The 25,858-nt window shown below is 41.6% G+C and overlaps 1 protein-coding gene across 2 annotated transcripts in view; it reads right to left on the reverse strand.

The window, feature by feature from the left end:
* LOC112238592 (protein Niban 1) overlaps positions 1 to 25,858 on the reverse strand; it is a 70,949-nt gene that overhangs the window by 20,588 nt on the left and 24,503 nt on the right. For both annotated transcript variants that reach the window (XM_042329265.1, XM_042329266.1), the window contains exons 4-7: positions 20,729 to 20,857; positions 20,387 to 20,501; positions 20,061 to 20,228; positions 9,332 to 9,447 (exon numbers count right to left, since the gene is read on the reverse strand). In XM_042329265.1, coding sequence (XP_042185199.1) covers positions 9,332 to 9,447; positions 20,061 to 20,228; positions 20,387 to 20,501; positions 20,729 to 20,857 — 528 coding nt within the window. The remainder of the gene's footprint in view (positions 1 to 9,331; positions 9,448 to 20,060; positions 20,229 to 20,386; positions 20,502 to 20,728; positions 20,858 to 25,858) is intronic.

Below are 25,858 nucleotides of genomic sequence, written 5' to 3' on the forward strand. Positions count from 1 at the left end.
TGGTCACCACTAAAAACATAACGAAGGCTGGTCACCATTAAAAATACAGCGAAGGGTGGTCACCACTAAAAACATAACAAAGGCTGGTCGCAATAAAAATACAGTTAAGGCTGGTCACCACTAAAAAAATAACAAAGGCTGGTCACCACCTAAAATACAGTGAAGGATGGTCACCACCAAAAATACAGTGAAAGCTGGTCACCACCAAAAACATAACGAAGGCTGGTCACCAACAAAAATACAGTGAAGGCTGGTCACCACCAAAAACATAATGAAGGCTGGTCACCACCAAAAACATAACAAAGGCTGGTCACCACCAAAAATACAGTAAAGGCTGGTCACCACCAAAAACATAACGAAGCTGGTCACCACCAAAAATACAGTAAAGGCTGGTCACCACCAAAAACATAACGAAGCTGGTCACCACCAAAAACATAACGAAGCTGGTCACCACCAAAAACATAACAAAGGCTGGTCACCACCAAAAATACAGTAAAGGCTGGTCACCACCAAAAACATAACGAAGCTGGTCACCACCAAAAACATAACGAAGGCTGGTCACCACCAAAAATACAGTAAATGCTGGTCACCACTAAAAATACAGTGAAGGGTGGTCACCGCTAAAAACATAACGAAGGCTGGTCACCACCAAAAATACAGTGAAGGCTGGACACCACTAAAAGCATAAAAAAGGCTGGTCACCACTAAAAACATAACGAAGGCTGGTCTCCACTAAAAACATAATGAAGGCTGGTCACCACCAAAAATACAGTGAAGGCTGGTCACCACCAAAAACATAACGAAGGCCGGTCACCACCAAAAATACAGTGAAGGCTGGTCACCACCAAAAACACAGTGAAGGTTGGTTACCACCAAAAATACAGTGAAGGCTGGTCACCACCAAAAACACAGTAAAGGTTGGTTACCACCAAAAACACAGTGAAGGCTGGTCACCACCAAAAATACAGTGAAGGCTGGTCACCACCAAAAATACAGTTAAGGTTGGTAACCACCAAAAACATGACGAAGGCTGGTCACCACTAAAAATACAGTGAAGGGTGGTCACCGCTAAAAACATAACGAAGGCTGGTCACCACAAAAAATACAGTGAAGGCTGGTCACCACTCAAAGCATAACAAAGGCTGGTCACCACTAAAAACATAACGAAGGCTGGTCTCCACTAAAAACATAATGAAGGCTGGTCACCACCAAAAATACAGTGAAGGCTGGTCACCACCAAAAACATAACGAAGGCTGGTCACCACCAAAAATACAGTGAAGGCTGGTCACCACTAAAAATACAGTGAAGGCTGGTCACGACTAAAAATACAGTGAAGGCTGTTCACCACCCAAAATACAGTGATGGCTGGTCACCACCAAAAACATAACGAAGGCTGGTCACCACCTAAAATACAGTGAAGGCTGGTCACCATCAAAAATACAGTGAAGCCTGGTCAACACCAAAAACATAACGAAGCTGGTCACCACCAAAAACATAATGAAGGCTGGTCACCACCAAAAATACACTAAAGGCTGGTCACCACCAAAAATACAGTGAAGGCTGGTCACCACCAAAAATACAGTGATGGCTGGTCACCACCAAAAACATAACGAAGGCTGGTCACCACTAAAAACATAATGAAGGCTGGTAACCACCAAAAACATGACGAAGGCTGGTCACCACAAAAAATACAGTGAAGGCTGGTCACCACTAAAAGCATAACAAAGGCTGGTCACCACTAAAAACATAACGAAGGCTGGTCTCCACGAAAAACATAATGAAGGCTGGTCACCACCAAAAATACAGTGAAGGCTGGTCACCACCCAAAATACAGTGATGGCTGGTCACCACCAAAAACATAACGAAGGCTGGTCACCACCTAAAATACAGTGAAGGCTGGTCACCATCACAAATACAGTGAAGGCTGGTCAACACCAAAAACATAACGGAAGGCTGGTCACCACCAAAAACATAATGAAGGCTGGTCAACCACCAAAAATACAGTAAAGGCTGGTCACCACCAAAAATACAGTGAAGGCTGGTCACCACCAAAAACATAACGAAGGCTGGTCACCAGTTAAGTGAAGGGTGGTAACCACCAAAAAACATGACGAAGGCTGGTCACCACCAAAAATACAGTGAAGGCTGGTCACCACCAAAAATAACATAACGAAGGCTGGTCACCACCTAAAATACAGTGAAGGCTGGTCACCACCAAAAACATAACGAAAAACATGGCTGGTCACCACCAAAAATACAGTGAAGGCTGGTCACCACTAAAAGCATAACGAAGGCTGGTCACCACTAAAAACATAATGAAGGCTGGTCACCACCAAAAAAATAACAAAGGCTGGTCACCACCAAAAATACAGTGATGGCTGGTCACCACTAAAAGCATAACGAAAGCTGGTCACCACTAAAAACATAATGAAGGCTGGTCACCACCATAAACATAAAAGGCTGGTCACCACCAAAAATACAGTTAAGGCTGGTAACCACCAAAAACATGACGAAGGCTGGTCACCACTAAAAATACAGTGAAGGGTGGTCACCGCTAAAAACATAACAAAGGCTGGTCACCACAAAAAATACAGTGAAGGCTGGTCACCACTAAAAGCATAACAAAGGCTGGTCACCACTAAAAGCATAACGAAGGCTGGTCTCCACTAAAAACATAACGAAGCTGGTCACCACCAAAAACATAATGAAGGCTGGTCACCACCAAAAATACAGTAAAGACTGGTCACCACCAAAAATACAGTGAAGGCTGGTCACCACCAAAAATACAGTTAAGGCTGGTAACCACCAAAAACATGACGAAGGCTGGTCACCACCAAAAATACAGTGATGGCTGGTCACCACCAAAAACATAACGAAGGCTGGTCACCACCTAAAATACAGTGAAGGCTGGTCACCACCCAAAACATACAGAAAAAAAACATAACGAAGGCTGGTCACCACCAAAAATACAGTGAAGGCTGGTCACCACTAAAAATATAACGAAGGCTGGTCACCACTAAAAACATAATGAAGGCTGGTCACCACCAAAAAATAACAAAGGCTGGTCACCACCAAAAATACAGTGATGGCTGGTCACCACTAAAAGCATAACGAAAGCTGGTCACCACTAAAAACATAATGAAGGCTGGTCACCACCATAAACATAAAAGGCTGGTCACCACCAAAAATACAGTTAAGGCTGGTAACCACCAAAAACATGACGAAGGCTGGTCACCACTAAAAATACAGTGAAGGGTGGTCACCGCTAAAAACATAACAAAGGCTGGTCACCACAAAAAATACAGTGAAGGCTGGTCACCACTAAAAGCATAACAAAGGCTGGTCACCACTAAAAACATAACGAAGGCTGGTCTCCACTAAAAAAATACAGTGAACCACCAAAACAAGCTGGTCACCACCAAAAAGGCTGGTCACATAATGAAGGCTGGTCACCACCAAAAATACAGTAAACCAAAAACATAATGAAGGCTGGTCACCACCAAAAATACAGTGAAGGCTGGTCACCACCAAAAATACAGTTAAGGCTGGTAACCACCAAAAACATGACGAAGGCTGGTCACCACCAAAAATACAGTGAAGGCTGGTCACCACCAAAAACATAACGAAGGCTGGTCACCACCTAAAATACAGTGAAGGCTGGTCACCACGAAAAACATAACGAAGGCTGGTCACCACCAAAAATACAGCGAAGGCTGGTCACCACTAAAAGCATAACGAAGGCTGGTCACCACTAAAAACATAATGAAGGCTGGTCACCACCATAAACATAACAAAGGCTGGTCACCACCAAAAATACAGTGATGGCTGGTCACCACTAAAACATAACAAAAGCTGGTCACCACTAAAAACATAATGAAGGCTGGTCACCACCAAAAACATAAAAGGCTGGTCACCACCAAAAATACAGTTAAGGCTGGTAACCACCAAAAACATGACGAAGGCTGGTCACCACTAAAAATACAGTGAAGGCTGGTCACCACCAAAAACTAAAAACATAACGAAGGCTGGTCACCACCAAAAATACAAAAACCAAAAACATGACGAAGGCTGGTCACACCAAAAATACTAAAAGGTCATAACAAAATACAGTGATGGCTGGTCACCACCAAAAACATAACGAAGGCTGGTCACCACCTAAAAACATAATGAAGGCTGGTCACCACCAAAAATACAGTGAAGGCTGGTCACCACCAAAAATACAGTGAAGGCTGGTCACCACCAAAAACATCACCAAAAAACATAACGAAGGCTGGTCACCACCTAAAATACAGTGAAGGCTGGTCACCATCAAAAATACAGTGAAGGCTGGTCACCACCAAAAACATAACGAAGGCTGGTCACCACCAAAAACATGACGAAGGCTGGTCACCACCAAAAATACAGTGAAGGCTGGTCACCACCCAAAATACAGTGATGGCTGGTCACCACCAAAAACATAACGAAGGCTGGTCACCACCTAAAATACAGTGAAGGGTGGTCACCACAAAAAACATAACGAAGGCTGGTCACCACCAAAATACAGGGAAGGCTGGTCACCACTAAAAGCATAACGAAGGCTGGTCACCACTAAAAACATAATGAAGGCTGGTCACCACCATAAACATAACAAAGGCTGGTCACCACCAAAAATACAGTGATGGCTGGTCACCACTAAAAGCATAACGAAAGCTGGTCACCACTAAAAACATAATGAAGGCTGGTCACCACCAAAAATAAATGGTCACCACCAAAAATACAGTTAAGGCTGGTCACCACCAAAAACATAACGAAGGCTGGTCACCACAAAAATACAGTGAAGGCTGGTCACCACCAAAAATAACAAAACCACTAAAAACATAACGCTGGTCACCACTAAAAACATAACAAAGGCTGGTCACCACCAGTAAAGGCTGGTCACATAATACAGTGATGGCTGGTCACCACCAAAAACATAACGAAGGCTGGTCACCACCAGTAAACCATAAAAAACAGTGAAGGCTGGTCACCACTAAAAACATAACGAAGCTGGTCACCACTAAAAACATAACGAAGGCTGGTCACCACCAAAAACATAACGAAGGCTGGTCACCACCAAAAACATAACGAAGGCTGGTCACCACCAAAAATACAACGAAGGCTGGTCACCACTAAAAACATAACGAAGGCTGGTCACCACTAAAAACATAACGAAGGCTGGTCACCACTAAAAACATGACGAAGGCTGGTCACCACTAGAAATACAGTGAAGGCTGGTCACCACCAAAATACAGTGAAGGCTGGTCACCACCTAAAATACAGTGAAGGCTGGTCACCACTAAAAACATAACGAAGGCTGGTCACCACTAAAAACATAACGAAGGCTGGTCACCACTAGAAATACAGTGAAGGCTGGTCACCACCTAAAATACAGTGAAGGCTGGTCACCACCTAAAATACAGTGAAGGCTGGTCACCACCTAAAATACAGTGAAGGCTGGTCACCACTAAAAACATAACGAAGGCTGGTCACCACTAAAATACAAAAACTAAAAATAACGCTGGTCACCACTAAAATACAGTGAAGGCTGGTCACCACCTAAAATACAGTGAAGGCTGGTCACCACCTAAAATACAGTGAAGGCTGGTCAACACCAAAATACAGTGAAGGCTGGTCACCACTAAAAACATAACGAAGGCTGGTCACCACCAAAAACCAGTGGTGTAACGTACTTAAGTAAAAATACTTTGGGGTATCTGTAGTTTACTTTACTAATTATATTTTTGACAAAAATAATTGTTTTCTTCATTACATTCCTAAAGAAATTAATGTATGTTTTACTCCATACATTTTCCCTGGCACCCAAAAGTACTCGTTGCATTTTGAATGCTGAGCCGGACAGGAAAATAGTCCAGGTTACACACTTATCAAGAGAACATCCCTGGTCATCCCTACTGCCTCTGATCTGGAGGACTCACTAAACAGAGAACATCCCTGGTCAACCCTACTGCCTCTGATCTGGAGGACTCACTAAACAGAGAACATCCCTGGTCATCCCTACTGCCTCTGATCTGGAGGACTCACTAAACAGAGAACATCCCTGGTCATCCCTACTGCCTCTGATCTGGAGGACTCACTAAACAGAGAACATCCCTGGTCATCCCTACTGTCTCTGATCTGGTGGACTCACTAAACAGAGAACATCCCTGGTCATCCCTACTGCCTCTGATCTGGAGGACTCACTAAACAGAGAACATCCCTGGTCATCCCTACTGTCTCTGATCTGGAGGACTCACTAAACAGAGAACATCCCTGGTCATCCCTACTGCCTCTGATCTGGAGGACTCACTAAACAGAGAACATCCCTGGTCATCCCTACTGCCTCAGATCTGGAGGACTCACTAAACAGAGAACATCCCTGGTCGTCCCTACTGCCTCTGATCTGGAGGACTCACTAAACAGAGAACGTCCCTGGTCATCCCCACTGCCTCTGATCTGGTGGACTCACTAAACAGAGAACATCCCTGGTCGTCCCTACTGCCTCTGATCTGGAGGACTCACTAACAGAGAACATCCCTGGTCGTCCCTACTGCCTCTGATCTGGAGGACTCACTAAACAGAGAACATCCCTGGTCATCCCTACTGCCTCTGATCTGGAGGACTCACTAAACAGAGAACATCCCTGGTCATCCCCTACTGCCTCTGATCTGGAGGACTCACTAAACAGAGAACATCCCTGGTCATCCCTACTGCCTCTGATCTGGAGGACTCACTAAACAGAGAACATCCCTGGTCATCCCTACTGCCTCTGATCTGGAGGACTCACTAAACAGAAAACATCCCTGGTCATCCCTACTAGCCTCTGATCTGGAGGACTCACTAAACAGAGAACATCCCTGGTCATCCCTACTGTCTCTGATCTGGTGGACTCACTAAACAGAGAACATCCCTGGTCATCCCTACTGCCTCTGATCTGGAGCACTCACTAAACAGAGAACATCCCTGGTCGTCCCTACTGCCTCTGATCTGGAGGACTCACTAAACAGAGAACATCCCTGGTCGTCCCTACTGCCTCTGATCTGGAGGACTCACTAAACAGAGAACATCCCTGGTCATCTCTACTGCCTCTGATCTGGAGGACTCACTAAACAGAGAACATCCCTGGTCGTCCCTACTGCCTCTGATCTGGAGGACTCACTAAACAGAGAACATCCCTGGTCATCTCTACTGTCTCTGATCTGGTGGACTCACTAAACAGAGAACATCCCTGGTCATCCATACTGTCTCTGATCTGGTTGACTCACTAAACAGAGAACATCCCTGGTCAGTCCTACTGTCTCTGATCTGGTGGACTCAAGAAATACAAATGCTTAATTTGTGGGCCTCCCGAAAGTGGCGCGGCGGTTTAAGGCACCGCATCTCAGTGCTAGAGGTGTCACAACAAACCCGGGTTCAATCCCGGGCTGTTTCCCAACCGACCGTGATTGGAAGTACCATAGGGCGGTGCAAAATTGGTCCAGCGTTGTCTGGGTTAGGGAAGGGTTTAGCCTTCGGGGCTTTACTTGGTTCATCGCACACTAGTGACTCCTTGTGGTGGACCGGTCGCCTGCAGGCTGACCTCAGTCGTCAACTGAACGGTGTTTCCACCGACACATTGGTGCGGCTGGTTTCCAGGTTCAGCGAGCGGAGGGTGTTAAGAAGGTTTGGGGGGTTTGGCATTTGGTTTGTTTAATATAAAGAATGTGAAATGATTTATAGTTGGACTTTTACTTTTGATAACTAAGTATATTTTAACAATTACATTTACTTTCGATACTTACGTTTTTTTTAAACCAAATACTTTTTAAAAAACTTTTACTGAAGTCGTATTTTACTGGGTGACTTTTACTTTTACTTGAGTCATTTTCTATTCAGGTATCTTTACTTTTACTCAAGTATAAAAATGTAGCACTTTTTCCACCACTGGCAAAAACACAACAAAGGCTGGTCACCATCCTATGCTAGTTTATCCTGTTTTTTTTCAGCAGGGAAGTCAATGGTATCACCTGTCAATTAATTATGATTGAAATGGTTTCGCTCTCCAGATCCGTCTAACCTTGTCAGATATCCAGACACAATGCATCCCTGAGTACCACCGGAGGCGCTCAGGAAGATCAGATCACAATGATTCTTTTAATTGTCTACACATGTCTAAAAATGTGGGCACAATCAGAATGTGGACAAGAACAGGACGAAGGACTCATGTTAGAACCAGGTATAAATGGGGCTTTAGAGTCCGAGTCAGAGTTTCCTCTCGTGGCTCTCTTGGTTGGCATCGGCAGCTTCGTGAGTCAGGCTCTGTGTGTGTGATGAGATGACAACAGCCCACTTAACAGAAGCAGCACACACTCACACAAACTGTCTCCCTCTGTCTCGGATTTTCCCCTGGAAACAAGTCGGTGTGTGCGTTTGTGTTTAAGTGTGCATGAGTGTGTTTCAGAGTGTGTTTCAGAGTGTGTTTCGAACATGGGTGTGTTTCAGAGTGTGTTTCAGAGTGTTTTCAGAGTGTGTTTCAGAGTGTGTTTCAAACATGGGTGTGTTTCAGAGTGTGTTTCGAACATGGGTGTGTTTCAGAGTGTGTTTCGAACATGGGTGTGTTTCAGTGTGTGTTTCGAACATGGGTGTGTTTCAGTGTGTTTCGAACATGGGTGTGTTTCAGAGTGTGTTTCGAACATGGGTGTGTTTCAGTGTGTTTCGAACATGGGTGTGTTTCAGTGTGTTTCGAACATGGGTGTGTTTCAGAGTGTGTTTCGAACATGGGTGTGTTTCAGTGTGTTTCGAACATGGGTGTGTTTCAGAGTGTGTTTTGAACATGGGTGTTTCAGTGTGTTCAGGGTGTGTTTGTTTCGAACATGGGTGTGTTTCAGTGTGTTTCGAACATGGGTGTGTTTCAGTGTGTTTTGAACTGTTTTGAACATGGGTGTGTTTCAGTGTGTTTTGAACATGGGTGTGTTTCAGTGTGTGATTCAACATGGGTGTTTCAGTGTGTTTCGAACATGGGTGTGTTTCAGTGTGTTTTGAACATGTGTGTTTCAGGTGTGTTTTGAACATGGGTGTGTTTCAGTGTGTTTGAACATGGGTGTGTTTCAGTGTGTGTTTCGGGAACATGGGTGTGTTTCAGTGTGTGTTTCGAACATGGGTGTGTTTCAGTGGGTGTGGTGTTTTCAGTGTGTGATTCGAACATGAGTGTGTTTCAGAGTGTGTTTTGAACATGGGTGTGTTTCAGTGTGTTTCGAACATGGGTGTGTTTCAGAGTGAGTTGTGGGCTAGATGCTAAGTGTTGAACAGTGTGTGTATGTGCGGGTTGGGCATCACCTGCTCCTCACAGCCCAGCAGCATGTCCCAGGACTCATAGTGTCCTTTCTCCTGACGGTAGAAATGTATGGCCTTGAGGAACGCCTGAGACTCACAGGAAGACCTCCTCAGAGAATCTGGAGGGAGAGAGGGAGGGAGGGAGGGAGGGAGAGAGAGGAGGGAGAGAGAGAGAGAGAGAGAGGGAGGGAGGGAGGGAGGGAGGGAGGGAGGGAGGGAGGGAGGGAGGGAGGGAGGGAGAGAGAGAGAGGGAGGGAGAGAGAGAGAGAGGGAGGGAGAGAGGGAGGGAGAGAGGGAGGGAGGGAGGGAGGGAGGGAGGGAGGGAGGGAGGGAGGGAGAGGGAGAGAGGGAGGGAGGGAGGGAGGGAGGGAGAGAGAGAGGGAGAGAGGGAGAGAGGGAGGGAGAGAGGGAGGGAGGGAGGGAGGGAGAGAGGGGAGGGAGGGAGGGAGGGAGAGAGGGAGAGAGGGAGGGAGAGAGGGAGGGAGGGGAGAGAGGGAGAGAGGGAGAGAGGGAGAGAGGGAGGGAGGGAGAGAGGGAGAGAGGGAGAGAGAGGAGGGAGAGAGGGAGAGAGGGAGGGAGAGGGAGAGGGAGGGAGAGAGGGAGAGAGGGAGGAGGGAGAGAGGGAGAGAGGGAGAGAGGGAGGGAGGGAGGGAGGGAGGGAGGGAGGGAGGGAGGGAGGGAGGGAGGGAGGGAGGGAGGGAGGGAGGGAGGGAGGGAGGGAGGGAGGGAGAGAGGGAGGGGGAGAGAGGGAGAGAGGGAGAGAGAGAGGGAGGGAGAGCGAGAGCGAGAGTATGCGGAAGTGAGCAGTGTAATATTTCTCTATGGGATAACTGGTTTGTCTTAAATACTGAGAGAATTGAGTAATGCATCTGAGACAAATGCAAGATATTTTAAACACTTCCCTTTTTGTCACTGTGAAATGTAAATGTGAAACTAGAGAAAAATAAAATAAAATAGTGTCAGAAAGAGAGAGAAGAAAAGAGAGCATGAGCTCGGAATGGGATGTTTGTGTTCTATTTCTGAGCTGCATAGTCACAACATCCTCTGAACATCTATTTTATAAAGTTGCTATTTACTAGTTGGTATTGAGGCATAGCTAAAAGAGGTGCTGTTGACATAACCCATTGCTGCTTTGGTTGGTGTTCTGCAGAAGTTGCTAAACGCTAGCCTAACCACTAACTGACAGGCTGGCTCTAGGTTTCTCCCTCACAGGAAGCTAATGTGTGCTGAGGAGTATTATTAGGTTGTTACCAAGACAACCGAATAATAACAACAGTACAACACAGCAGGCTAGCAGGTTGATCATGAACTGGTTTAGAGGTTTAGAGAGGTTTAGTATAGAGGTTTAGTATAGAGGTTTAATATGGAGGTTTAATATGGAGGTTTAATATGGAGGTTTAATATGGAGGTTCAATATGGAGGTTTAGTATAGAGGTTTAGTATAGAGGTTTAATATAGAGGTTAAATATGGAGATTTAAAATAGAGGTTTAGTATAGGGGTTTAATATGGAGGTTTAGTATAGAGGTTTAATACAGAGGTTTAATATGGAGGTTTAGTATAGAGGTTTAATACAGATGTTTAATATCTATGTTTAGTATAGGGGTTTAGTATAGAGGTTTAGTATAGAGGTTTACTATGGAGATTTAATATAGAGGTTAAATATGGAGATTTAAAATAGAGGTTTAGTATAGGGGTTTAATATGGAGGTTTAGTATAGAGGTTTAATACAGATGTTTAATATCCAGGTTTAGTATAGAGGTTTAATATGGAGGTTTAATATGGAGGTTTAGTATAGAGGTTTAATATGGAGGTTTAGTATGGAGGTTTAGTATGGAGGTTTAATATGGAGGTTTAATATCGAGGTTTAATATGGAGGTTTAGTATAGAGGTTTACTATGGAGATTTAATATAGAGGTTTAGTATAGGGGTTTAATATGGAGGTTTAATATAGAGGTTTAATACAGAGGTTTAATATGGAGGTTTAGTATAGAGGTTTAATACAGATGTTTAATATCTATGTTTAGTATAGGGGTTTAGTATAGAGGTTTAGTATAGAGGTTTACTATGGAGATTTAATATAGAGGTTTAGTATAGGGGTTTAATATGGAGGTTTAGTATAGAGGTTTAATATGGAGGTTTAGTATGGAGGTTTAGTATGGAGGTTTAGTATAGAGGTTTACTATGGAGATTTAATATAGAGGTTTAGTATAGGGGTTTAATATGGAGGTTTAATATAGAGGTTTAATACAGAGGTTTAATATGGAGGTTTAGTGTAGAGGTTTAATACAGATGTTTAATATCTAGGTTTAGTATAGGGGTTTAGAATAGAGGTTAAATATGGAGGTTTAGTATAGAGGTTTAGTATAGAGGTTAAATATAGAGGTTTAGTATGGAGGTTTAATATGGAGGTTTAATAAGGAGGTTTGGTATAGAGGTTTAATATGGAGGTTTAGTATAGAGGTTTAGTATAGAGGTTTAATATGGAGGTTTAGTATAGAGGTTTAATACAGATGTTTAATATCTAGGTTTAGTATAGAGGTTTAATATGGAGGTTTAGTATAGAGGTTTAATATGGAGGTTTAATACCTAGGTTTAGTATAGAGGTTTAGTATAGAGGTTTAATATCCAGGTTTAATATGGAGGTTTAGTATAGAGGTTTAATATGGAGGTTTAATATGGAGGTTCAATATGGAGGTTTAGTATGGAGGTTTAGTATAGGGGTTTACTATGGAGGTTTAATGTGGAGGTTTAATATAGAGGTTGAATATAGAGTTTTAATATGGAGGTTTAGTATAGAGGTTTAATATAGAGGTTAAATATGGAGGTTTAATATAGAGATTGAGTATAGAGGTTTAATATGGAGGTTTAGTATAGAGGTTTAATATGGAGATTTAATATAGAGGTTTAGTATAGGGGTTTAGTATGGAGGTTTAATATGGAGGTTTAGTATAGAGGTTTAATATAGAGGTTTAATAACTAGGTTTAATATGGAGGTTTAGTATAGAGGTTTAATATGGAGGTTAAATATGGAGGTTTAATATAGAGCATTAGTATAGAGGTTTAATATGGAGGTTTAGTATAGAGGTTTAGTATAGGGGTTAAATATGGAGGTTTAATATAGAGGTTTAATACAGAGGTTTAATATGGAGGTTTAGTATAGAGGTTTAATACAGATGTTTAATATCTAGGTTTAGTATAGGGGTTTAGAATAGAGGTTAAATATGGAGGTTTAGTATAGAGGTTTAGTATAGAGTTTAAATATGGAGGTTTAGTATAGAGGTTTAGTATGGAGGTTTAATATGGAGGTTTAATAAGGAGGTTTAGTATAGAGGTTTAATATGGAGGTTTAGTATAGAGGTTTAGTATGGAGGTTTAGTATAGAGGTTTAATATGGAGGTTTAATATGGAGGTTTAGTATAGAGGTTTAATATGGAGATTTAATATAGAGGTTTAGTATAGGGGTTTAATATGGAGGTTTAATATAGAGGTTTAATATAGAGGTTTAATATCTAGGTTTAGTATAGAGGTTTATTATGGAGGTTTAATATGGAGGTTTAATATGGAGGTTTAGTATAGAGGTTTAATATGGAGATTTAATATAGAGGTTTAGTATAGGGGTTTAATATGGAGGTTTAATACAGAGGTTTAATACAGAGGTTTAATATCTAGGTTTAGTATAGAGGTTTAGGATAGAGGTTTAATATAGAGGTTGAATATGGAGGTTTGTAGAGGTTTTCTATAGAGGTTTAATAACTAGGTTTAATATGGAGGTTTAGTATAGAGGTTTAATATAGAGGTTTAATATGGAGGTTTAGTATAGGGGTTTAGTATGGAGGTTTAATATGGAGGTTTAGTATAGAGGTTTAATATAGAGGTTTAATAACTAGGTTTAATATGGAGGTTTAGTATAGAGGTTTAATATGGAGGTTAAATATGGAGGTTTAATATAGAGCTTTAGTATAGAGGTTTAATATGGAGGTTTAGTATAGAGGTTTAGTATAGGGGTTAAATATGGAGGTTTAATATAGAGATTTAATACAGAGGTTTAATATGGAGGTTTAGTATAGAGGTTTAATACAGATGTTTAATATCTAGGTTTAGTATAGGGGTTTAGAATAGAGGTTAAATATGGAGGTTTAGTATAGAGGTTTAGTATAGAGTTTAAATATGGAGGTTTAGTATAGAGGTTTAGTATGGAGGTTTAATATGGAGGTTTAATAAGGAGGTTTGGTATAGAGGTTTAATATGGAGGTTTAGTATAGAGGTTTAGTATGGAGGTTTAGTATAGAGGTTTAATATGGAGGTTTAATATGGAGGTTTAGTATAGAGGTTTAATATGGAGATTTAATATAGAGGTTTAGTATAGAGGTTTAATATGGAGGTTTAATATAGAGGTTTAATACAGAGGTTTAATATCTAGGTTTAGTATAGAGGTTTATTATGGAGGTTTAATATGGAGGTTTAATATGGAGGTTTAGTATAGAGGTTTAATATGGAGGTTAATATAGAGGTTTAGTATAGGGGTTTAATATGGAGGTTTAATACAGAGGTTTAATACAGAGGTTTAATATCTAGGTTTAGTATAGAGGTTTAGGATAGAGGTTTAGTATAGAGGTTGAATATGGAGGTATAGTGTAGAGGTTTTCTATAGAGGTTTAATAACTAGGTTTAATATGGAGGTTTAGTATAGAGGTTTAGGTATAGAGGTTTAATATGGAGGTTTAGTATTGGGGTTTAATATGGAGGTTTAATATAGAGGTTTAATATAGAGGTTTAATATCTAGGTTTAGGATAGAGGTTTAATATAGGGGTTTAGTATAGAGGTTTATGGAGGTTTAATATAGAGGTTTAGTATAGAGGTTTAATATGGAGGTTTAGTATAGAGGTTTAGTATAGAGGTTTAATATGGAGGTTTAGTATAGAGGTTTATGTGGAGGTTTAGTATAGAGGTTTAGTATGGCGGTGTAATATCGAGGTTTAGTATAGAGATTTAATATGGAGGTTTAATATTGAGATTTAGTATAGAGGTTTAATATCCAGGTTTAGTATAGAGGTTTAGTATAGAGGTTTAATACGGAGGTTTAGTATGGAGATTTAGTATAGAGGTTTAATATGGAGGTTTAATATGGAGGTTTAATATCGAGGTTTAGTATAGAGGTTTAATATGGAGGTTTAGTTTTGAGATTTAATATGGAGGTTTAATACTGAGGTTTAGTATAGAGATTTAATATGGAGGTTTAGTATAGTGGTTTAGTACAGAGGTTTAATATGGAGGTTTGTTATAGAGGTCTAATATGGAGGTTTGGTATAGAGGTTTAATATGGAGGTTTAGTATAGAGGTTTAATATGGAGGTTTAGAGGTTTAATAGAGGTTTAATATAGAGGTTTAATATAGGGTTTAATATGGAGGTTTAATATAGAGGTTTAATATATAGGTTTAGTATAGAGGTTTAGTATAGAGGTTTAGTATAGAGGTTTAATATGGAGGTTTAGTATAGAGGTTTAGTATAGAGGTTTAATATGGAGGTTTAATATGGAGGTTTGGTATAGAGGTTTAATATGGAGGTTTAGTATAGAGGTTTAATATGGAGGTTTAGTATAGAGGTTTAATATGGAGGTTTAGTATGGAGGTTTAGTACAGAGGTTTAATATGGAGGTTTAGTATAGAGGTTTAATATGGAGGTTTAGTTTGGGGGTTTAGTATAGAGGTTTAATATGGAGGTTTAATATGGAGGTTTAGTATAGGGTTTAGTATGGAGGTTTAATATGGAGGTTTAGTATAGAGGTTTAATATAGAGGTTTAATAACTAGGTTTAATATGGAGGTTTAGTATAGAGGTTTAATATGGAGGTTAAATATGGAGGTTTAATATAGAGCTTTAGTATAGAGGTTTAATATGGAGGTTTAGTATAGAGGTTTAGTATAGGGGTTTAAATATGGAGGTTTAATATAGAGATTTAGTAGAGGGATTTAATATGGAGGTTTAGTATAGAGGTTTAATACAGATGTTTAATATCTAGGTTTAGTATAGGGGTTTAGAATAGAGGTTAAATATGGAGGTTTAGTATAGAGGTTTAGTATAGAGGTTAAATATGGAGGTTTAGTATAGAGGTTTAGTATGGAGGTTTAATATGGAGGTTTAATAAGGAGTTTTGGTATAGAGGTTTAATATGGAGGTTTAGTATGGAGGTTTAGTATAGAGGTTTAATATGGAGGTTTAGTATAGAGGTTTAATATGGAGATTTAATATAGAGGTTTAGTATAGGGGTTTAATATGGAGGTTTAATATAGAGGTTTAATACAGAGGTTTAATATCTAGGTTTAGTATAGAGGTTTATTATGGAGGTTTAATATGGAGGTTTAATATGGAGGTTTAGTATAGAGGTTTAATATGGAGATTTAATATAGAGGTTTAGTATAGGGGTTTAATACAGAGGTTTAATATCTAGGTTTAGTATAGAGGTTTAGGATAGAGGTTTAATACAGAGGTTTAATATCTAGGTTTAGTATAGAGGTTTAGGATAGAGGTTTAGTATAGAGGTTGAATATGGAGGTTTAGTGTAGAGGTTTTCTATAGAGGTTTAATAACTAGGTTTAATATGGAGGTTTAGTATAGAGGTTTAATATAGAGGTTTAATATGGAGGTTTAGTATTGGGGTTTAATATAGAGGTTTAATACAGAGGTTTAATATCTAGGTTTAGGATAGAGGTTTGGGATAGGGGTTTAGTATAGAGGTTGAATATGGAGGTTTAATATAGAGGTTTAGTATAGAGGTTTAATATGGAGGTTTAGTATAGAGATTTAGTATCAAAGTTTAATATGGAGGTTTAGTATAGAGGTTTAATATGGAGGTTTAGTATAGAGGTTTATGTGGAGGTTTAGTATAGAGGTTTAGTATGGCGGTGTAATATCGAGGTTTAGTATAGAGATTTAATATGGAGGTTTAATATAGAGGTTTAGTATAGAGGTTTAATATGGAGGTTTAGTATAGAGGTTTAGTATAGAGGCTTAATACGGAGGTTTAGTATAGAGGTTTAATATGGAGGTTTAGTATAGAGATTTAATATGGAGGTTTAATATGGAGGTTTAATATCGAGGTTTAGTATAGAGGTTTAATATGGAGGTTTAGTTTTGAGATTTAATATGGAGGTTTAATACTGAGGTTTAGTATAGAGATTTAATATGGAGGTTTAGTATAGTGGTTTAGTACAGAGGTTTAATATGGAGGTTTGTTATAGAGGTCTAATATGGAGGTTTGGTATAGAGGTTTAATATGGAGGTTTAGTATAGAGGTTTAATATGGAGGTTTCGTATAGAGGTTTAATATAGAGGTTTAATATAGGGGTTTAATATGGAGGTTTAGTATAGAGGTTTAATATATAGGTTTAGTATAGAGGTTTAGTATAGAGGTTTAGTATAGAGGTTAAATATGGAGGTTTAGTATAGAGGTTTAGTATATAGGTTTAATATGGAGGTGTAATATGGAGGTTTGGTATAGAGGTTTAATATGGAGGTTTAGTATAGAGGTTTAATATGGAGGTTTAGTATAGAGGTTTAATATGGAGGTTTAATATGGAGGTTTGGTATAGAGGTTTAATATGGAGGTTTAGTATAGAGGTTTAATATGGAGGTTTAGTTTGGAGGTTTAGTATAGAGGTTTAATATGGAGGTTTAATATCGAGGTTTAATATGGAGGTTTAGTATAGAGGTTTAATATGGAGGTTTAGTTTTGAGGTTTAATATGGAGGTTTAATATGGAGGTTTAGTATAGAGATTTAATATGGAGAGTTTGGTATAGAGGTTTAGTATAGAGGTTTAGTATAGAGGTTTAGTAGAGAGGTTTAATATGGAGGTTTAGTATAGAGGTTTAATATGGAGATTTAATATGGAGGTTTAGTATAGAGGTTTAATATCTAGGTTTAATATGGAGGTTTGTTATAGAGGTTTAATATGGAGGTTTAGTTTGGAGGTTTAGTATAGAGGTTTAATATGGAGGTTTAGTTTTGAGGTTTAGTATGGAGGTTTAGTATAGAGATTTAATATGGAGGTTTAGTATAGCTGTTTAGTATAGAGGTTTAATATGGAGGTTTAATATGGAGGTTTAGTATAAAGAGGTTTAGTATAGAGGTTTAGTATAGAGGTTTAATATGGAGGTTTAATATGGAGGTTTAGTATAGAGGTTTAATATGGAGGTTTAGTATAGAGGTTTAGTATAGAGGTTTAGTATAGAGGTTTAATATGGAGGTTTAATATGGAGGGTTGGTATAGAGGTTTAACATGGAGGTTTGGTATAGAGGTTTAATATGGAGGTTTACTATAGAGGTTTAATATGGAGGTTTAGTATAGAGGTTTAATACAGAGGTTTAATATCTAGGTTTAGTATAGAGGTTTAGTATAGAGGTTAAATATGGAGGTTTAGTATAGAGGTTTAGTATAGAGGTTTAATATGGAGATTTAATATGGAGGTTTAATAAGGAGGTTTAGTATAGAGGTTTAATATGGAGGTTTAGTTTTGATGTTTAATATGGAGGTTTAATATGGAGGTTTAGTATAGAGATTTAATATGGAGGTTTAGTATAGTGGTTTAGTATAGAGGTTTAATATGGAGGTTTAATATGGAGGTTTAGTATGGAGGTTTAGTATAGAGGTTTAGTATAGAGGTTTAGTATAGAGGTTTATTATGGAGGTTTATTATGGAGGTTTATTATGGAGGTTTAGTATAGAGGTTTAGTATAGAGGTTTATTATGGAGGTTTAGTATAGAGGGTTAATATGGAGGTTTAATATGGAGGGTTGGTATAGAGGTTTAACATGGAGGTTTGGTATAGAGGTTTAATATGGAGGTTTAGTATAGAGATTTAATATGGAGGTTTAGTATAGAGGTTTAGTATAGAGGTTTAGTATAGAGGTTTAGTATAGAGGTTTAATATGGAGATTTAATATAGAGGTTTAGTATAGGGGTTTAATATGGAGGTTTAGTATAGAGGTTTAATACAGAGGTTTAATATCTAGGTTTAGTATAGAGGTTAAATATGGAGGTTAAATATGGAGGTTTAGTATAGAGGTTTAGTATAGAGGTTTAATATGGAGATTTAATACGGAGGTTTAATAAGGAGGTTTAGTATAGAGGTTTAATATGGAGGTTTAATATGGAGGTTTAGTATGGAGGTTTAATATGGAGGTTTAGTATAGAGGTTTAGTATAGAGGTTTAATATGGAGGTTTAATATGGAGGTTTAATATGGAGGTTTAGTATAGAGGTTTAATATGGAGGTTTAATATGGAGGTTTAGTATAGAGGTTTAATATGGAGGTTTAATATGGAGGTTTAGTATAGAGGTTTAATATGGAGGTTTAGTATGAACATTATTAAAATATTACAATATTAAATTAAAAAGGCACTCAGACTGCTTTGTTGTGTAATTCTCACTTAACTGATAATTAAATGTTGACCAACGACACAATAAAATTACTTTCTGAATAAAGCAGAGGGCAAAGGATATTTCGTTTTTGCCAACATTACACACTGTCTTCAGGGTCAGGGGTCAGGGGTTGGAACCCCAGGTGTAGAGTTAGGGTTAGGGGTCAGGGGTCAGACCCCAGGTGTAGAGTTAGGGTTAGGGGTCAGAACCCCAGGTGTAGAGTTAGGGTTAGGGGGGGTCAGAACCCCAGGTGTAGAGTTAGGGTCAGGGGTCAGAACCCCAGGTGTAGAGTTAGGGTCAGGGGTCAGAACCCCAGGTGTAGAGTTAGGGTTAGGGGTCAGAACCCCAGGTGTAGAGTTAGGGTCAGGGGTCAGAACCCCAGGTGTAGAGTTAGGGGTCAGAACCCCAGGTGTAGAGTTAGGGTTAGGGGTCAGAAACCCAGGTGTAGAGTTAGGGTTAGGGGTCAGAACCCCAGGTGTAGAGTTAGGGTTAGGGGTCAGAACCCCAGGTGTAGAGTTAGGGTTAGGGGTCAGAACCCCAGGTGTAGAGTTAGGGGTCAGAACCCCAGGTGTAGAGTTAGGGTCAGGGGTCAGAACCCCAGGTGTAGAGTTAGGGTTAGGATCAGGGGTCAGAACCCCAGGTGTAGAGTTAGGGTTAGGGGTCAGAACCCCAGGTGTAGAGTTAGGGTTAGGGGTCAGAGTCAGAACCCCAGGTGTAACCCCCCAGGTGTAGTGTTAGGGTTAGGGACAGGGTCCAAACCCCAGGTGTAGTGTTAGGGTTAGGGTCAGAGTCAGAACCCCAGGTGTAGAGTTCGGGTTAGGGTCAGGGGTCAGAGTCAGAACCCCAGGTGTAGGGTTAGGGTCAGGGGTCAGAACCAGAACCCCAGGTGTAGAGTTAGGGTTAGGGTCAGGGGTCAGAGTCAGAACCCCAGGTGTAGATTTAGGGTCAGGGGTCAGAGTCAGAACCCCAGGTGTAGGGTTAGGGGTCAGAACCCCAGGTGTAGGGTTAGGGTCAGAACCTCAGGTGTAGGTTTAGGGTTAGGGTCAGATTCAGAACCCCAGGTGTAGGGTTAGGGGTCAGAGTCAGAACCCCAGGTGTAGGGTTAGGGTTAAGGTCAGGGTTAGGGGTCAGAGTCAGAACCCCAGGTGTAGGGTTAGGGTTAGGGTCAGGGGTCAGAGTCAGAACCCCAGGTGTAGGGGTCAGAGTCAGAACCCCAGGTATAGGGTTAGGGTCAGAGTCAGAAGCCCAGGTGTAGCGTTAGGGTTAGTGCTAGGGTTAGGGGTCAGAGTCAGAACCCCAGGTGTAGCGTACCGTGGTTCTGGTGCCTGATGCAGCCCGTGAGGATGGAGAGGAAGGTCGCTCGTCGGTCCTCCTGGGGGAAGCTAAAGTACACGTCACGTCTGTAGGGCAGTCTGAGGTAGACAGGGAACTGACCAGAAGGTACCACTACCATGGGGGGAGATGTCTCCTCCTTCAAACCTATAGTACAACACACAGACATGCATAAACATACAATTAACTGATTGACTGAAAGGCTGCATTTTCCCTGTCTCCCAGTCTCCGTGTTGCTATTTCAACAGTTGCCTCTGTGTTTCAAGACTGTGATGTATCTCTTTAGGGTTTGACCAGACACTCACATTTAGGGTCAGGGAAGGCCTTGTCCACCAGCGCTGTGTACTTCTCCTCTGATGTCAGAACTACGCCCCCTGTTGGCAGGAGTCTCTGTCTGGCCGGAACACCTTTACTGAAGCTCTGTGGAGGGGCAAATAGAACAACCAATTTACCAAACATCAGAGTAATGTGACTGACTATGTGTTAGCCCGCTGAGCTAAAGCCAAGGCATTACCTTAGAAAGCTAACACAACTTTGTAGGTCTCAGGTGAGGTAATCCATCACCCAGCCTGGGGTTTATTCTCCGTTACATATGGTCATGGTAAGTCATGTACGGTCGGCTGTATGTTGGTATGGTGTTGGTTTACCTCCTGGTTGTCATGACACTCCAGGCTGTGATTGGCTCTCATCACCACAAACCTCTCCTTCCACTTCCCGGTGTCGTCATAGTGCAGAACACTGTCCTGATACAGAACTTCCTCTGGCCTAAGGGGCTCCTACAGGACAGATGCAGAAGGAGTGGTGAGTGAGGAGTGAGTAGTGTGTGTGTGTGTGTGTGTGTGTGTGTGTGTGTGTGTGTGTGTGTGTGTGTGTGTGTGTGTGTGTGTGTGTGTGTGTGTGTGTGTGTGTGTGTGTGTGTGTGTGTGTGTGTGTGTGTGTGTGTGATAAAACAATACAAAATATATTCATATGTCACCAAATAATTGATTAAAAACTGTTATAAATAAACTGATAAACTGTTTTGCAATGAAGGTCTACAGTAACTGTCTGAGCACTGTCTGGGCACTGTCTGAGCACTGTCTGGGCACTGTCTGGGCACTGTCTGAGCACTGTCTGGGCACTGTCTGAGCACTGTCTGAGCACTGTCTGGGCACTGTCTGGGCACTGTCTGGGCACTGACTGGGCACTGACTGGGCACTGTCTGGGCACTGTCTGAGCACTGTCTGGGGCACTGTCTGAGCACTATCTGGGCACTGTCTGGGCACTGTCTGGGGCACTGTCTGAGCACTGTCTGGGCACTGTCTGGGCACTGTCTGGGCAATGTCTGGGCAATGTCTGTGTCTGTCTGGGCACTGTCTGGGCACTGTCTGGGCACTCTCTGAGCACTGTCTGGGCACTGTCTGGGTACTGTCTGAGGCACTGTCTGGGTACTGTCTGAGGCACTGTCTGAGCACTGTCTGGGCACTGTCTGGGCGCTGTCTGAGCACTGTCTGGGGCACTGTCTGAGCACTGTCTGGGCACTGTCTGGGCTAGCACCATGGTATAGCCGGAGGACATCTGGCTTTCATCTTCCTCTGGCTACATTGACTTCGTCTTCCTCCAACCAATCACAGCTTTTGCAGTATGAACTGACATGTTGTCCATACAATCTTAGAATTAGGATCAGAGTACGAACCGAGTGAGTTGTATTGTGATTGTGCCACAGAGCATTATGGGGGTTCTATGAGTTGAGAGGCTTGGTGACATTGTTGGATAGAGGTTATGAGTGAAGAGTGATAGTTGAGATTTTTGGGATATTATAGAATTGAAATTATTACTTTTTAATTACAGGAGACGGAGGAGGTATATTATAAATTGTTTTCTTGGTTTTAGAATGACATTTTTGTGTCCAGTTAGTGCAATTTATTTCAAATTTGCCTTGCTAACTTCAGTAGCTAGCTAGCTACCAGCACGAGTGTGCAGTTTTCTCCTCCAGAATGGTTTATTTTTTATTTAACCTTTATTTAAGGGCAGAGAAAGCTTGTTGGACACTAAGAAAGCTTTGTTGTAGAGCATTTAACACAAAATCCGGGGAGGGGCCAGCTGAGTATAAGACTGTATCATCTGCATATAAATGGATGAGAGAGCTTCCTACTTCCTGAGCTATGTTGTTGATGTAAATTGAGAAGAGCGTGGGGCCTAGGATCGAGCCTTGGGGTACACCCTTAGTGACAGGCAGTGGCTGAGACAGCAGATTTTCTGACTTTATACACTGCACTCGTTTAAACCCCTAGCAATTGGTGACTCTATTACCTGCAGTATTAGACTTAAAAAGAATCATCCAGCGATCATACACTGTTTATCAGGGGGCAGGGCTACCGACGTTAATGCTAATCTGAAGATGGTGCTGGCTAAAGCTAAAACTGGTGAGTGTAGAGAGTATAGGGATTTTGTTATCCACGTCGGCACCAACGATGTTAGGATGAAACAGTCAGAGATCACCAAGCGCAACATAGCTGCAGCGTGTAAATCAGCTAGAAAGATGTGTCGGCATCGAGTAATTGTCTCTGGCCCCCTCCCAGTTAGGGGGAGTGATGAGCTCTACAGCAGAGTCTCACAACTCAATTGCTGGTTGAAAACTGTTTTCTGCCCCTCCCAAAAGATAGAATTGTAGATAATTGGTTCTCTTTCTGGGACTCACCCACAAACAGGACCAAGCCTGGCCTGTTGAGGAGTGACGGACACCATCCTAGCTGGAGGGGTGCTCTCATCTTATCTACCAACATAGACAGGGCTCTAACTCCCCTAGCTCCACAATGAAATATGGTGCAGGCCAGGCAGTAGCCAGCTTCTAGTCATGAAATCTATGCAGCCTACTCAATCACTTTTTATATCTACTGTTTACAGGCCTCCTGGGCCGTATACAGAGTTCCTCACTGAGTTCCCTGACTTCCTGTCGGACCTTGTAGTCATGGCAGATAATATTCACATTTTTGGTGACTTTAATAGTCACATGGAAAAGTCCACAGACCCACTCCAAAAGGCTATCGGAGCCATCATCGACTCAGTGGGTTTTGTCCAACATGTCTCTGGACCTACTTACTGCCACAGTCATACTCTGGACCTAGTTTTGTCCCGTGGAATAAATGTTGTGGATCTTAATGTTTTTTTCTCAGAATTATGGACTATCGAACCACCATTTTATTATGTTTGCATTCGCAACAAATAATCTGCTCAGACCCCAACCAAGGATCATCAAAAGCCATGCTATAAATTCTCGGACAACCCAAAGATTCCTAGATGCCCTTCCAGACTCCCTCCGCCTACCCAAGGATGTCAGGGTACAAAAATCAGTTAACCACCTAACTGAGGAACTCAATTTAACTTTGCGTAGTACCCTAGATGCAGTTGCAACCCTATAAACAAAAAACATTTCTCATAGAAACTAGCTCCCTAGTATACAAAAAAACCCGAGCTCTGAAGCAAGCTTCCAGAAAATTGGAACGGAAATGGCACCACACCAAACTGGAAGTCTTCAGACTAGCTTGGAAAGACAGTACCGTGCAGTATCGAAGAGCCCTTACTGCTGCTCCACCAAACTGGAAGTCTTCTGACTAGCTTGGAAAGACAGTATCGTGCAGTACCGAAGAGCCCTTACTGCTGCTCCACCAAACTGGAAGTCTTCCGACTAGCTTGGAAAGACAGTACCGTGCAGTACCGAAGAGGCCTTACTGCTGCTTGATCATCCTATTTTTCCAACTTAATTGAGGAAAATACAAACAATTCAAAGTTTATTTTTGATACTGTCGCAAAGCTAACTAAAAGGCAGCATTCCCCAAGAGAGGATGGCTTTCACTTCAGCAGTGATAATCTCCCGTTCCGCTCAAAATGTTTTTAAAAAGCTGTTGCACGGCAACTCACTGCCTTCCTGAAGACAAACAATGTATACGAAACGCTTCAGTCTGGTGCTGATACTATCGATCACCACATTCTTTTGGAGAGATTGGAAACCCAAATTGGTCTACACGGACAAGTTCTGGCCTGGTTTAGATCTTATCTGTCAGAAAGATATCAGTTTGTCTCTGTGGATGGTTAGTCCTCTGACAAATCAACTGTAAATTTCGGTGTTCCTCAAGGCTCCATTTTAGGACCACTATTGTTTTCACTATATATTTTACCTCTTGGTGATGTCATTCAGAAACAGAATGTTAACTTTCACCGCTATGCAGATGACACACAGCTGTACATTTCGATGAAACATGGTGAAGCCCCAAAATTGCCGCCCTCCCTGGAAGCCTGTGTTTCAGACATAAGGAAGTGGATGGCGGCAAATGTTCTACTTTTAAACTCGGACAAAACAGAGATGCTTGTTCTAGGTCCCAAGAAACAAAGAGATCTTCTGTTGAATCTGACAATTAATCTTGACGGTTGTACAGTCGTCTCAAATAAAACTGTGAAGGACCTCGGCGTTACTCTGGACCCTGATCTCTTTTTTTAATGAACATATCAAGCTTTTTTCCATCTACGTAACATTGGTAAAATCAGAAACTTTCTATCCAAAAATGATGCAGAAAAATTAAGCTTTGCTTGTCGTCACTTCTAGGTTAGACTACTGCAATGCTCTACTTTCCGGCTATCCGGATAAAGAACTAAATAAACTTCAGTTAGTGCTAAACACGGCTGCTAAAATCTTGACTAGAACCAAAACATTTGATCATATTACTCCAGTGCTAGCCTCTCTACACTGGCTTCCTGTTAAGGCTAGGGCTGATTTACTGCTAACCTACAAAGCATTACATGGGCTTGCTCCTACCTATCTCTCTGATTTGGTCCTGCCGTACATACCTACACGTATGCTACGGTCACAAGAAGCAGGCCTCCTTACTGTCCCTAGAATTTCTAAGCAAACGGCTGGAGGCAGGGCTTTCTCCTATAGAGCTCAATTTTTATGGAATGGTCTGCCTATCCATGTGAGAGACGCATACTTGGTCTCGATGTTTCAGTCTATATTGAAGACTCATCTCTTCAGTAGGTCCTATGATTGAGTGTAGTCTGGCCCAGGAGTGTGAAGGTGAACGGAAAGGCACTGGAGCAACGAACAGCCCTTGCTGTCTCTGCCTGGCCAGTTCCCCTCTCTCCACTGGGATTCTCTGCCTCAACCCTATTACAGGGGCTGAGTCACTGGCTTACTGGTGCTCTTCCATGCCGTCCCTAGGAGGGGTGCGTCACTTGAGTGGATTGGTTTTGTGCCGTGGGGGAGATCTTTGTGGGCTATACTCCCCCTTGTCTCAGGATGGTAAGTTGGTGGTTGAAGGTATCCCTCTAGTGGTGTGGGAGCTGTGCTTTGGCAAAGTGGGTGCGAAGTGGGTGCGTTTACATCCTGCCTGTTTGACCCTGTCCTGTTTGACCCTGTCCTGTCCGGATATCATCAGATGGGGCCACAGTGTCACCTGACCCCTCCTGTCTCAGCCTCCAGTATTTATGCTGCAATAGTTTATGTGTCGGGGGGCTAGGGTCAGTCTGTTATATCTGGAGTATTTCTCCTGTCTTATCCAGTGTTCTGTGTGAATTGAAGTGTGCTCTCTCTAATCCTCTCTTTCTTTCTTTCTTTTTTCTCTTTCTTTCTTTCTTTCTTTCTTTCTTTCTTTCTTTCTTTCTTTCTCTCTTTCTTTCTCTGTCTCGGAGGACCTGAGCCCTAGGACCATGCATCAGGACTACCTGGCCTGATGACTCCTTGCTGTCCCCAGTCCACCTGGCCGTGCTGCTGCTCCAGTTTCAACCGTTCTGCCTGCGGCTAT

This window comes from Oncorhynchus tshawytscha, linkage group LG10 (assembly GCF_018296145.1).
Source record: "Oncorhynchus tshawytscha isolate Ot180627B linkage group LG10, Otsh_v2.0, whole genome shotgun sequence".
NCBI lineage: Eukaryota > Metazoa > Chordata > Actinopteri > Salmoniformes > Salmonidae > Oncorhynchus > Oncorhynchus tshawytscha.